The sequence below is a fragment of the Periophthalmus magnuspinnatus genome, chromosome 13 (genome assembly GCF_009829125.3).
Source record: "Periophthalmus magnuspinnatus isolate fPerMag1 chromosome 13, fPerMag1.2.pri, whole genome shotgun sequence".
NCBI lineage: Eukaryota > Metazoa > Chordata > Actinopteri > Gobiiformes > Gobiidae > Periophthalmus > Periophthalmus magnuspinnatus.
In genome coordinates, this window is record NC_047138.1 from 5,452,452 (window position 1) to 5,466,692 (window position 14,241).

The 14,241-nt window shown below is 39.4% G+C and overlaps 1 protein-coding gene across 3 annotated transcripts in view; it reads right to left on the reverse strand.

Moving 5' to 3' along the window:
- Positions 1-406: 406 nt before the first annotated feature.
- cntn5 (contactin 5) overlaps positions 407-14,241 on the reverse strand; it is a 79,383-nt gene continuing 65,548 nt past the window's right edge. For all 3 annotated transcript variants that reach the window (XM_033977467.2, XM_055225851.1, XM_055225850.1), the window contains exons 18-25: positions 12,401-12,550; positions 11,465-11,535; positions 5,463-5,697; positions 4,818-4,927; positions 4,013-4,199; positions 3,728-3,840; positions 2,257-2,425; positions 407-600 (exon numbers count right to left, since the gene is read on the reverse strand). In XM_033977467.2, coding sequence (XP_033833358.1) covers positions 497-600; positions 2,257-2,425; positions 3,728-3,840; positions 4,013-4,199; positions 4,818-4,927; positions 5,463-5,697; positions 11,465-11,535; positions 12,401-12,550 — 1,139 coding nt within the window. In that variant the 3' untranslated portion in view covers positions 407-496. The remainder of the gene's footprint in view (positions 601-2,256; positions 2,426-3,727; positions 3,841-4,012; positions 4,200-4,817; positions 4,928-5,462; positions 5,698-11,464; positions 11,536-12,400; positions 12,551-14,241) is intronic.

The following is a 14,241-nucleotide window of genomic DNA, read 5'->3' on the forward strand; positions in this document are numbered from 1 at the left end:
GATTGTTGGTCGTATAAAAAATCTCCTCTTTTTTAATAATAAACAATGCACTTATCTTTACCAAGCTTCTGCTGCATTGTGATTTTGGCAGCCCAGGGGGTACATCAGGGTGTTAAAGTGATAGTAACAGGCCAGCTGATCCCTCTGTTACAAGCACCGCGGCGTTACAAGAACCGTCTGCGGCACGCCGAGCTCCAAACCAGTGTGCGCCATCTGGAAATGGGTTCTTAAGAGACCAATATGATTTCGAAGTAAACAGTCAAACATTTTTTCCTCACAATGTTCACTACAGTACAACACTACCGCCATGTTGGGAAGTCATGTCCACAGAGGAGAGAGTGATCAGGCTGCTGTTGGCTGCAGACTGTCCGGGACCCCCCTTGGGCGCGCTTTTACGGGCCCCCGAGGGATGGTTAAGGCCAAAGTTCGCGGTCAGAGCGACGAGGGAGCGGAAGACGAGCAGCTCCCTCCGAGGGCATGGGGTGGCACTGCGGCCTCACCATGACACTGAAGGCACCAGAACAACCAGCACGAGAGCAGTCCATGTTAAATTCAGGGGGAGGAAATGCACTGAGCACTGATGGTTTTTGGCTCGAACACCTGGAAGTAAATGGAGACATTCATCTCAACAAATCATTCATTCATACAGCTCTTTCCAATTAGACATAATAACACAACAATACAACAACAGAGAGATTTATGGCACCCGATTGTGGGATAACCAGACTGTGTAATAGAACAAGCAACGTTCTGAATGGCACTTTTGGGATAAATAAAAGTGTTAATTGATTAGTCTAAAGATAGAGGAGGTCTGGGACAGCTATCCATTTGCTTGTTTTCTGTGAATGTTGGTTCATCTGCTGCCCTTTACTGGTCAATGCCTGTTTCATTGTTTGATTTTCAGACTGTTTCTGTTGACGAAATTAACAATTGTGTGAAGGGCGACTGCTGCGATACTGGGCTTTACAAAAATAAGAGATAAGAGAAGGTTTATCTGTCCCGCAATGGGGAAATTACAATGTTGCAACACACAGGTTAAGAAGAGAATAGAAATAAACACTCAAAAATCAAGATAAATAAATATTAGAAAATCAACTTAAACACAACACTGTACAAGTAAAATAAAATAAAAAATAAAATAAAATAAAATAAAATAAAATAAAATAAAATAAAATAAAATAAAATAAAATAAAATAAAATAAAATAAAATAAAATAAAATAAAATAAAATAAAATAAAATAAAGGGCTACATCACTGTTTTGCTCAATAATATAATAATATACAATAAATCTAATTAAATGCTGTAAAACTACACATTACACGTCAGTTTGATTATCAGATATTCAGTGAAAGTTGAATACATAATCAGACAGCACATTTTCAGTGGATTAAATCGGGGAATTTTGGACTTGCTGAGGAGAAAAAAAAACTAAACATAATTGGGGAATAAGTGAGCAAGACTATAAAAACAACTATTGCCACATCACACATAAGATTCAGTTCATCTTTCGATTGGAAGTTAATTGTCTGGGGAAGAATAGGACGCTTTGTGTGGGAGAAGTAATTAAAAGAGTATTAGCCAAAGAAAACTTGGCTCTTACAGCAGCTGCAGTGCCTCAATTAAAGTCAGGGAATGTGAGAACACTATGGATAGATGTTAACTTGTTATCATAGAAAAACACTGAGCCTCATGCACCATAGCTTTATGAAACAGTTTATTATTAGGTACCTGTCTAATGGAAGATGGCATGATTTATACCTATTTTTGATCTGATTTGTTCATAAAAAAAAACATCCTAAGCTTGCACACTGGTTCATTGCAGCACTGATTATTTACTATTTGATTTAGTTTTAAATTTTTAATAGAATTGCAGAAAAAAATATGCAAAAGATCAAGGGTAAACATGTGAATAAAGTGTGTTAATGGATTCTAAGCTTAAGAAAACTGTAAATAAACACAATGCTAATAGAGTATATGGAAAACACTTATTAAAGCATGAAAAAAGACTTAAGTCATGATGAACAAATGGTTAATTACAAATGATTCAGACTTAGAAACTACTGAAATAATAACCTAACCCCTTAATTAACTACTTTCTAAGCCTGATCATTTGTTCATTTGCGAATTAAGTGTTTGTTCATGCTTTATTAAGACTAATTAAGATGTTATGTAGTACCCAGTATGTTCTTTACAACTGTTGAATCCCCACGTTTACGTTTCGTGTCTTGACAGAGTTCAGTTTGTAGCCGACTCACCAGAGGAAGTGACCAGTCTGACCTGGGAGCTGAGCGAGCCCTCTCCCCCCTCGCTCAGAGCGCGCACCTCGATGATGTAAGTGCCTCCCTCGGGCAGAGACAACATGGTGGAGGGGTTGATGGTCCTGGTGATCTGGTTATGTGGTCTGCCCTCCTGTCTCAGCATCACCTGCGGATTGGCAAACGAACAAAGAATAAATAGCAGTTTCAAAATACCTTCACACGCTAAGTCTATGGGAGAGTCAATGTTTGAGATTGTTTCATAGAATATATTTAACTCATGGCACCTGAAAACAATAAAGTGTAAAGAGTACACTTGTCCCTTGCTATATTGTGGTTCACCTTTCGTGGTCTCGCTGTTTTGCGGATTTTTCCAGTGCAATTCTACACGCTTTTTTACAGCGTATGAGCGTCCATCGTGTCCTGCGTCCTGATTGGCTAAGGGACTGTAGACCATTGTCCATCAGTCTCCTCCGTGCCGTGTCTCCTGTACTGTAATGCGTTCAGCCAAATTTACATAAACGTTGGATCGACACTACAGCGGAGCGACGCCAGGACGAAGACGCGCGGTCAGAGGAACTGTGAAATACGCGTGAGGCACTATTAATTGATTAAACAAGAGAGAAATGTGAGAAAATGTTCACCCCGGACTGAGAAAAGTGTATAAAGTGTGTGGTGAGGGGTTTTACAGCCTTAAATTATTCTAAAATATAAAAAAAAATTGTAAAAAATAAAGCTGATACTTCGCAGATTTGCCTATTGCTTGCCTATTGAGGGACCACTGTACGGTCATCATTTAATACTACTATAATAATAAAAGAAGATCAGTTTTTGTTTCATGTCTAATAAAGCCCAATAATTACAACAAATACAATTAACCATAAACCAAATATCTGTCAAAAAGCAAAATTCTACTATACAATTCTGACCAATCCTCTATGTGCAGTTTACAGTGTGTTGCCATGTGAATCCAGCCTCTTTTGAATCTTTTCTGGGTTAAATAGCAGAGCTGGACAGGAAACATGGAAGGAAAGATGGCACAAAGTACAGTAGGTCAGATACATACTGTACACGGCTCTTCCATTACGCTAATCGAGCCGGTAAATTGAAATAATCACTGTGTGTGACATCACTGTGTTGCCCGTGTTACTCTATAAAAATAGCTTCTATAATTACAGGTCAAATCACATTTCACGGATGAGAACATTTGTCAAACACTTTCGATTTGACTCCGATACAATCAACACGTGTAACTCCGCGGTGGAATAAGGAGCGAGCGTTTCATCATATTTAAGCTCGAAAGTAAATGTTATACTGGACATATTTTCAGTTGTGCGTCACTAAATCAGTTCAGCGCTTTGAGTTATGAATACGGTCGAAGAATATGTTACTAAAACCTCGGAAAACGATCCTGTTCTTGGATTATTTGCTGACAGGTGTAGTAGCGAGTCATTTTAGGTTACTTCTTTACCATGTACCCGATGACGTCAGATTCGTTGTCTTTGGCCTTCACGGGAGTCCAGCTCAGAGACACGTTGTTGCCCTCTTGAATCCACAGGAGATTACTGGGAGGCTGCGCTGGAGCTATAGAAAGTAACACAGGCGTTAGTACGTGGAAATACATCCTGTCAACAGACTTTTCAGCCAACTAGGTCAATTACTGCCACTTTTTTACCAGGGGACATCGAGCCAACTTAACATGTAACCTCCGTTTCCTGATATAGTAATGCATGATTAGTGTCAGCAGTGCACTCACGGGCTTTCCTCGTCCGAGCAGTGACAGCGGCGCTGGCAGGTCCCTGGCCGATGCTGTTGAAGCCTTTAACAGTGATGTGGTACAGGCTGTTGCTCTCTAGTCCTGACAACACCATCGACGTTTCATTTTTCACAGTGCGCTGTTTTTGTCCGGATTCTTCCTGTTCCGCGTCTTTCCAGTAGCTCACCTGTAAAAATAAACACATGTCAATCTTACACCTACAGGTAATCAAGACCTGCATAAGTCCCTGTGTATGAGGCCTGTGACTGTACTGTATAAACACTGAGACCTATAATTATGATCAGCCTCATGTTTCAACAGCGCCCAGATCTGGATTTACAAAGATAAGTTCAGGCGTCTGTCTCACAGTTGTATAAATCTACTAATCAGTGGTTAGTTCACAAACTTTTTAACAAATGCCTACGTTTTTGCACAGTATGAGTCAATAGATTGTAAGGGTTTTTTAATGAGCAGAGTTAATGAGAGTTTGAAGGTTGTGTAATGCCAACTACAGTCAATATCGTGTCCTTGTTATTTCACACAAAAAAAAACAAAAAACGTTGGTGACATTGATTTTGACTAATAAAATTTTAAATGTATTCAAATATCACAGCTGAAATATGCCGAGAGGGATTATGCACGAGTTTGAAAAATATGTTACTGGCAATATTCTTTTCATCGTTTACAATGTGAATAGATTACAAGGTACAGCGACGTTTTTTTTAATATATAAGTAAAAAAAAAAGTTGTGTTTTAATAGATGAGGCGACTTAGTGTTTGAAAACGATCATAAACCTGCTCTTACCTCATATCCTCGGGGTCGTCCAGGTCCAGGGTTTGGTGGTTTCCAAGTGACCTTCATTTCAGATGAGGAAATACTGTGTGCTTTAATGTCAGACGGAGCCTCTCTCGGTTCTGTCAAACAAATAGAATTCATTATGGATTGGACTATATTTTAAGATTTATTGTCCTAGTCGATTTTTAATTTTTTTTATCTAATGTTGGCACCAAACTGCCACTGATATACGTTAAATACAGTGGACTACTGCAAAGAGCTACTGTCTGTGGAAAATGTTATGATCATCAATAGAAAAGAAATAAATAAACAAAATATTATAGATTTAGGTCAAAATTTTATCTCGTCTTGTTTTTGTGGATACATTTCTTTTGTTATATTTCCTCTGGCGGGATCTGAGTCTCAGTCCTTATCTGCAAATTATTTCTGTGACTCATGTCTTTATTTTTTATGTTAAAAATAGAAAAAATAAATTTAAAAAATAAATAAAAATAAATACATATACATCCAATATTTATTTCAATATAAATAAATATTGTTAATTACTTATTTACTCATATTTTGTAACTATTTTGTGTATTAAAATAGGATACTGCATAAAAAATACACTTTATACAGTATTTTGCATAAATAAGCACAAGTACACACACTAACCTCCCTCAGCAGAGTGAATAACCACAACTTTGCTGAAAGGTCCATCTCCTTTGTTGTTGTAGACTCCAACTTTTACTTCAAAGGGCGTTAGTGGAGGGAAGGTCTCATCTCTGTATTTATACGTGGTGGAATCTGCGGAAGTCACCATCTTCTCTTTCCATCCTCTGCTCCCATTGGCCCGAAACGCCACGATGTAACCAAAGCCCTCTCCGTTCTGGAACTCCTCGGAGACCGGCTGAAATAACATGAAAAGAGAAAAAAAATTCCACATCTGAAGAGCTTATTAAAGTCAAGCAGCCCCTCTCACCAACTAGAAAATTCAAACACGAATTTCCCCCTCAAAGGTATTCTCATCTAACCAGATTTCAATTTATTATCCATTTGCCGTAACGGTCTGCCAGTGTTAATAAAGATGCAGGCAGTCTGAGTAATGGAAACAAATCATATCTCATTCTCTTGTGCCCCTTATGCCGCTATTTATCTTCTCATGTTTGACAGTCCGGGTTTGGGGGACACAGGTTTTTCGTGCGCTGGCTCGAATGTCTTTTCTGTGGTTCAGCCTGAAGTGGTTAAACCTGGGGATGTCTTCCACAGCTGCTCCTTAATCAAATCAGATGCCAATTTATTAAGTGAGCTCCGATTTAATTAAAGACTGAGCAACGGGGATTAAATCTTTGGCTAAATTTAATAATTGACAAACACCTGTACACCTGTTTTTGGCAAGATCTCCATAGCAGCCTCTGTTATGGCTAATTTGCATAAGCTTCAAAGTAATATTGTCTCCCTTAAGGGATCGTCCAAATGAGCCATTGAGTCTACTGGGGAAATGGCTCGAATGCAGATGTAGTTCACTTTATTTATTTAATAATTTTTTTCCCCAACAACGACTAATCACTACGGCTGCCTAATTACAAGGATGATCAGCAAAAGTGAATTAGCTTCTATCAGAGTTATTATCTGCGCTGGCAATGCTTTAAAGACCTGCCAAAGAATATGGGGCTTTTTAAAAAACAGCAAGAACAAATTAGCTAGTTAAGACAAAAACACTCGCAGCTCGGGGAATTGAAATGGTAGCGTGTGAGTGAAGATTAGGTCTAAAAAAAAGGGATGCTTTAAAATGAGCTACATGGGTGATATCCATTTTCCATTGTTCTTATCTGCTTTGCTACTGTGTAACAACAAACAAAAGATTTTATTTATACTTTTAGATTTAAATACAATGCACAGTATCTTAAGTATTTAGCTCCGTAATTATTGTCAACACAAGCTCATTTTTAATCCTGCAAAAAGAAAGTTATGGCTTTGATCCCTGACTCACCGACCGTGTGAATTTAAGCTCCATCCTCCAAAGACTCAGCCCTCATTAATGACTGGACATGTTTGGTTGACCAAGTGCATGAGTGTGTTTTTTAAAAAGTATTTAGTTAAGTCAGAAAACATAAACAACTTTGGGAGTCAAAATAGCCAAGAAAGAGTATGTGTTTAGAGTAAAAGGTGCTCTACAAAGTGAGCTGGGTGTGTGTGGGGCACTGCTGGGCTGACTGCCTCAGTGGGGCTGGCTGACTGTGGGGCATCACTAATGGTCCTCCCAGTGGCTCCAGGAGAAGACGCTGTCTCTCTCCATCCACTATAATGAGACGGCTGAATGAAGCTGCAGAGAGTGTTTAGTCATTCATCCTGCTTAATAACCCTGCCTACTATGGCCGTCCAGAGCGCTGACAACTCGCCACAGCCGAGTGGAGAGGCAGAGCTGCTCACACCCAGCTCACACCCAGCTCACACGCGCAACACTGCCAAAACGGGCCAACATTCCTGCTCCATCTACTTTAATATCCAACAGCATTGATCATTATCGGAGTCCTCAGAGTTTCCTGAAACATTCAAGATTAAACAGTTTTGTAATGCTGAGAGCTAAAAGATGGTTTAGGATGACATTTCCCTGTCACAGTGACACACTCCCACATCATTTCCAGTGTCTGACAGATGACAGAGCTGTTTCTTTTGTCACTGTTAAAGTGTGAACATATACATACTTAATCACTACAGTATTTACTGTCAGATAGTGACAGGTCTTGAAGTGTACTTAGCTTAATTGTCAATTTGACAAAAAAATCCTGTTCTGCCAGTGTTCTGCCAGAAAAACATTTTCATTTAAACAGCGAGTGTGTCGAACACCACATGTTTCATGACTAACCAGACTGCAGTTATAGCGTTTTGTATCTGGGCCACTGTGCCATCACAGTGTCCTATAAGATGTTGTGAGTGTAATATTAGCTGTGCTAATAGCCCTCCTGGGTTATAAATAGGCAATGGTTTACCACCAAACACAGCCCATCTGGAATGGACATTATCTCCCATAATGCACCTCTGAGGTGCTCTTCTCCTCACGTGAAGGTTATCGTCCCAGTGGCAGTTGGGCATCCATACTTAATAACTACAAGAATAACTGTCAGTATCCTGCACATCTGTTCGCTGGCCCCCTGTTAATATACCCTCATCTCAATTATAAATTCCCCCTTTTACTATGTGATTCGCTGCATGCTGTGGCCTGAGCACGGCTCTATGCAGAGCTGTCCAACAGTTCATCTATAACATCTTTACTTGAACGCCACATTTGGACTGAACAGACTCCGTTCTAATGCATTGTTAACATCCTTGAACTTCAAGGTGAACCACCATTGCTGGGTCTCTCCAGTGGGGCTGCATTTAAATTCAGTACATCTTAATCACTCCCCTGGCTAATGCTGCTCCGTGCGTACAAGCCCCGGCTGGCTTTCATCTGGCCACATAAGCACATTTTTCTGCGACCAAGTTGTGCCGCCAAAACCCTCGACCCTCACCCTGATGAGTTAAACACATTTGCAACAGAATAAGAAAGGACCTGTTCAATATGCAATGAGCAGTGATCTGCTCCTGACCTGCTCTAGTCTCACCTCACTTAGCTAATTTACTAGTCATCATAATCTTACTTTATTCATTCCTGGTATTTCATTTGCTTTGCTGGTATGGCTTTCTGCATATATTTCAAAATTTACGTTATGATAAAACAAGTACTCCAACAGTAAAAAGAGTCATTTTAAGAAGAATGCATTGTTTTTACCACTTTAATTTCCTCCGGGATGCGTTCTGTCATTTGTCTTGTGTCAGACTATTTTGTTTGTAGTAATTCAACTTCTGTTTTGAAGAAAATAGAATCTCCAACACACTCTCACAGCTTCACACATTTCTCAAGCACAGCGCGCAGCAGATGGGTCCGTATTGCTTCCCTCCGCAGTGTGTCGGGTCACACTGTCCTCACTACGGGCCCTCACCTGTGCCCCTTAAACTCCAAAGACCTCCTCTCCAAGCGCAGTGGAGCAGGCGAGACAGCGACCTCCACCCTTGAGTTATCCCCATGCTTATAATGTGGGTCTCTAATGCTTTGCTTATCACAGGGGTCAGTGCTTCCCGGGTCACGCCGCATCTCCACACCTGGGTGGTTTCGTCCGTGTCTGCTGGTTTGCGCTGATTTATGTGTGCCTCCGCCGCCTGTGGTTTGCCAAGAATATTTGTTTTAATCTATTTTTCTGCGTTGTTATATGCTAATAGTTTTCCCTTGTCGATTTCGCTCTCAAAGTTGTACGTTAAATCATTCATGCACGTTTGTTCTGTAGACACCGTTGCTCCAAATCTTTCAGTTTTTCCCTATACACACCTACAGCACTGTATCTACTTCAGTCACTGTTTTTATTTTTTATTTTTTTTCCCTCATTTAAAAATAGTGATGCACCTAAGATTTAGCCGTCAGCAAAATATCAAATAATGATCCACCGGTGTTCAACATGTTCTCCCTATATACTTCCTACAACAACTGTATATCTAGTCCCACTGTCAGATTTAGTTGTGTTTGTCCAAATAAAATGCGACGTATAAATTGCACATAAGCAAATAACATTCATTTCATACTAAGGTTATGTACAAAGTGTTAATATCCTGCTGTTTCTGCCCTAATGCACATATTTCCTATAACATGTTTGACTCAGACAGTCTCCCGCTGTGCGCTCTGTGGGTGCACTCTACATGAAGACCATAATTATTACACTATAGACATAGACAGTATGAATCAAACAAACAGATTAGAAGATGCTGTTTACAATCTACGCTGGCATTCAAAGCAACCAGGCAGCGAAAAAGCCGATATAATGCAAGTGACCTTATTTCTGAGGCTTTCCGAATACACCTGAGCACTCCAGATTCAAATTACATTTTTCTTAGTAGGTGAGGGAACGGAATGACAACCAAAAAACAAGTCCCAATCGAGTCAAAGCAAAACAGCTGCTATTAAAACAACCCCCAGTGATTTTAACCACCAATCATCTCCGCTGCGTCTGACAAGTATTCCCACGGATCAGGTGAAGATTTCTTAATAAATGACGTTTTTTTTCTGCAAGATTATGAACCAATATTTCCCGTATTTATTGCAAAGACAGTTATAGTCAAGGGGAATAAGTAAGTGTCAGTTTACAAGGAGTTTTTGCACGTTTAAAACCATAATCTTACTTATATTGCACGTAAGATTAAGCATTCCGGATAGGTTCAATAAACAAAATGTGTTTTCTAATATCCCTATGCAGTTGCTGTGCCTTGTTTATTTGGATCTGTGCCGTGTGTAGCAAATATTTACTTCCTCTCCAGTTTGCTTCAGGAATGAATTTTAATTGCCTGCGTATTATGAAGAATGTGACACTAATGCAGGATTTTATTGAGTACACTGTTAAAGAACTGACTAAATACCCCGGCTTTTGGATCCTTCTGAACACCCGTCTGAGCACATTGCCATTGTGTCTTAAAGATTTTCTGCTTGTGAATGATTAAAATGCAGTATCGCGAAAATATGCAACTGGAATGTTAAGTACCGGGCATGAACAAGTAGCATATTTTCATAAATTCTGTACATTCAATATATGGAATAGAGCGTAGCATTTTGATTACATCTGAAATGGTGAAAAAATACATATATGAATTAAGTTATAATCAATAAGTAGTATGTTGGCATGAATATTTATGGAGAAAATGCATGTTTACTGCTCTAACTGTTTACATGCAACTTATTTTTCGAACGCTTGTTTAGCATTTTGGCAATAGCTCTCGTAGAATTTTGGAGCGACATCCTACACTATATGAAAGCCAATGAAAGTGGAGCTTCAAGATTTATCTCAAAGAAATTAAGATGCATGATTTCTTTTCCAAATAATGAAATACTCCATTCGATTTCAGCATAAAACCTGCTAAACCTATAGTGAAAGATGTTTTGAAATGCATGTTACGCAGTTCATATTTGAGTCTTCTTTTGATGTTCATGCTCTTGGATGCCAAAAAATGTTAAAATTTTATTTATGAAACAAAACAAAACAAAAAAACAGTACAGTACAAAACATAACAGGACTTGACAAGAGAAAGAAACACGCAAAGGAGACAAAGAAACAGACAAGAAAATGATAAACCTGGTACAAAGCAGAGGACGAGAAACAGAAATAAAACAATGATGAGAGATTGGGGTGGGTTGAGGGGGCGGGTTGAGGGAGCGGGTTGAGGGGGCGGGCTGGGGGCTTACAATGACCTAATGTTTTATTATTGAGCAGGTAAAATGAATGAATGACTGAGTTTAGTTATGAAGTTATAACTAGCTTTGACATTCAGTTTCAGTGTTTTCTCTTTTCCTTTCTTCCCTTTTTTCCTTCTTCTTTTTTCTTTGAACGAATGATTGGATAACCTTCCCAACATCACTCCTGCCCTGTACTCAAGCTAATATACTATTTGTGTGCGTGTGTGTGGGGCAAGTCATGTCTAAAGTGCAAAAATGTTCATCCCGAGATGTTTCAGAAGCTGGTTAAAAATTTGCACTTGGACCAATAACTATGCATTCATTTAGTCCATCTGTCGGTTTAATGTGTAACCACTTTTCACATCCAGGACCTGTTGTTGTGCCCTTTCACTAGTCAAAAAGCTGCAACACGCCTTACCTCCCAGGAGATGACGAGCTCGTGCCGGCGGCCGTTCCCTCCGCTCACGTTGGCCGGTGCCACTGATGGGACTGTGTGAAATACAAAGGTCAACAATGCATCACTGACTTTTTGACACTAAACTTTTTCTTCCAAACATGAGCTGAAACACTGGTGATGGTTGTTAACTGTTGTAAGTGACCACATCGGAGCAATTTCACCCTAAATTAAACAATATTAATACAGTATGTTGAAAATCTCACTTGTATCTTGCACATTGCTGAGAGCGGCGTTAGAGATAGATCACCCCATCAGCGTGTGGTTACAGTAATTAGTCTATTAATCATGCTGAGACGATAGTACAGATTAAATAAGCCACATCCAAATGACCACTGACCTTTGTAATTATTCCATTTTGTCAACGAGAAGTGAGCAGCAAGTGAGGCACGATACCTCAATGAATTCTTACTCATCATAAATATTGTCTTCTATAAATTTCACTTGGGACTCAAATGAGCGATTCATCTAAATTGGTGGTGGCCAAAGATGTAGCAAGACTTTTTATATGCAAGAGGCTTGTTTTGGTTGAAATGGCTTCCATAAAATGATTTCAATTTGTGCCAAGTTACCGTTGTGCTTTATCAATCATAAAATGGAGACAGTATGCAAATGTTTCAGTCATTTACATAGAAAAACAAAAACAAGTCAAACCTATTTCAATATGTCACAGTCACAATAACATTAATTTGTACAAATAATTTCACTAAATGCCCTTGCAAAATCTTCAACTCTTCAAATTCACATAAGCTTCACATAAGCTGCTTATATTTGACTTCCTTCCTAATTAAAATATAAACAATGGGATATGACTTGTCCAAATAGCAAAACAGAAATATATGCACAGGCCTGGCTTCAATTTATTAAATAACAATAACAAGTAACGCCTGGGGCTTTTACCTGCTTCCTTAGTCCGCACAGCTCTGGAAGGTGCACTGGGGTCTCCAGTCCCGATGGCGTTGCTGGCAACTACCCTGAACTCGTACTCCACCCAAGGGTTAAGCTGCACGGCCACGGCTGACTCCAGGTCCCCAGTGACAGGCTCCGGCTCTATGCACGAGAAAACAGGACCTAGTTTAGCTTTGTCCACGTGTGTGGTGTGTGGGTATTTTTCCACCTACATAGAGGTCAGCTGGCCTCAATGTAAAGGCTGATTTATACCTCTGCGTCAGGGGTGCAGCCTGGCCTACAGCTACATGTGTGGGCTCAAGGGGCTGGTGCAGGGTATGGACAGGGTGAAGGGCATCCGGGCCAAATTGTATGTATGTGTTATGATTGTGTCAACAGTAAGACAAATAAAAACAGCTGTGGAAGGATTGAGTGACTGTGAACGCTGTTATTTGGGCAATGACCAAAGACTAGATGTAGACGCTGACGGAGTGTTTCACTTCACCCATAGAGTTCAGCTCCAGTCATAATGAAGCCAGTGTTATAGGAGCCAATTTGGAGCCAAATTTCATATTTGGAAATCTGAGTGTGCACTAAAAGAGCCACTCAGAAGCGAGGTTGCTGAAGGTGCTTGCTTCTTCCTTGCCTGCACCACTGGTTTGGCAGGAGACAGGCTCATCCAGCCCTGATAGCTGTCAGACAAATCTGTTGCTAACTCTAGCAGAGCTGACCTCGGGGAAAGTAGACACCTAATTCCTAATTGGTCTGCTATTACAAAATAGTGAAATTATAACATATTAATGTCAGAAGCCTGACAGCCGCAGTTACAGAAGGAGAGGAATGATGATTTTTCAATAGAAAGTGAATTGGAACCAGAGTTGATTGAGCCAAATAGCATCTATGCTCATTTCTGTCCATTTTACTGTCCATGGAAATGACGATTCATAGACCTTTTCAGCTCATACTGGGTGGAGAACTCATGAAACACTACAAAAACTAATCAGTGGCACAATATACTAAAATACACTTTATTTCTGCGATGGGAAAGAGGGTTACACTGGACTCATGGATCCAGAATGGTACATAACATACTTTTTGTATCTTCCCCAAGCCTGTATGAAAAACCATCAACAAAATCATTATTCAAATGATTTCATCTGAGGAGGCGGAGGGTTTGTGGTAGAAAGCCCAGAATGCAAAAAAAAAAAAAAAAAAAAAAATCTGCATAATATTTCGGATCCCTTTCTACTGTACTGCAACGATTCACCATTTTATTTAATCCACTGGAAAACGATGGCCTTTGTTGTAGTTGCCAATCCATTTCTCCAATTTCTTGTGACTTGGCGAGTTTTTAAACAGATGGTGGTGATACAAGAATCCTCAAAAAACTGGAAAAGAGCTTTATTAAGTTCAAAAAATTAAAATATGAATCAGTTTCCACAGATTTGTTCAGTAATTACACAAAACAAATCTGTATTCAATCAATTTTCACAGCGCAGACCAAAGACCCACAGTCATGAGTAATTAGAAAATCTTTGTGGGCAAAAATTCAAAGAACAATTTAATCAATCGAGCTACTATGGAATATGTTTACTATAATATAATATTGACTTTGCACATATTATGCATCTCAACGTAAAGTAAATAAATCAAAGGTCCTCTTATGTAAACAATATAAACTTTAGGAGCAGAATACATTTCCATAATACGGAAAGCTGTGTACATTACAGTGTACCAGCAGCTCTTCAAACATGAGCTGATAAGTGTGTTTGAAGAAGTACAGTTGAAGCTCAAACCTCTTTCAGCTAATCTTTACCAGTTCTGCTCTAACAAATACATCACAGGGTCAAAAT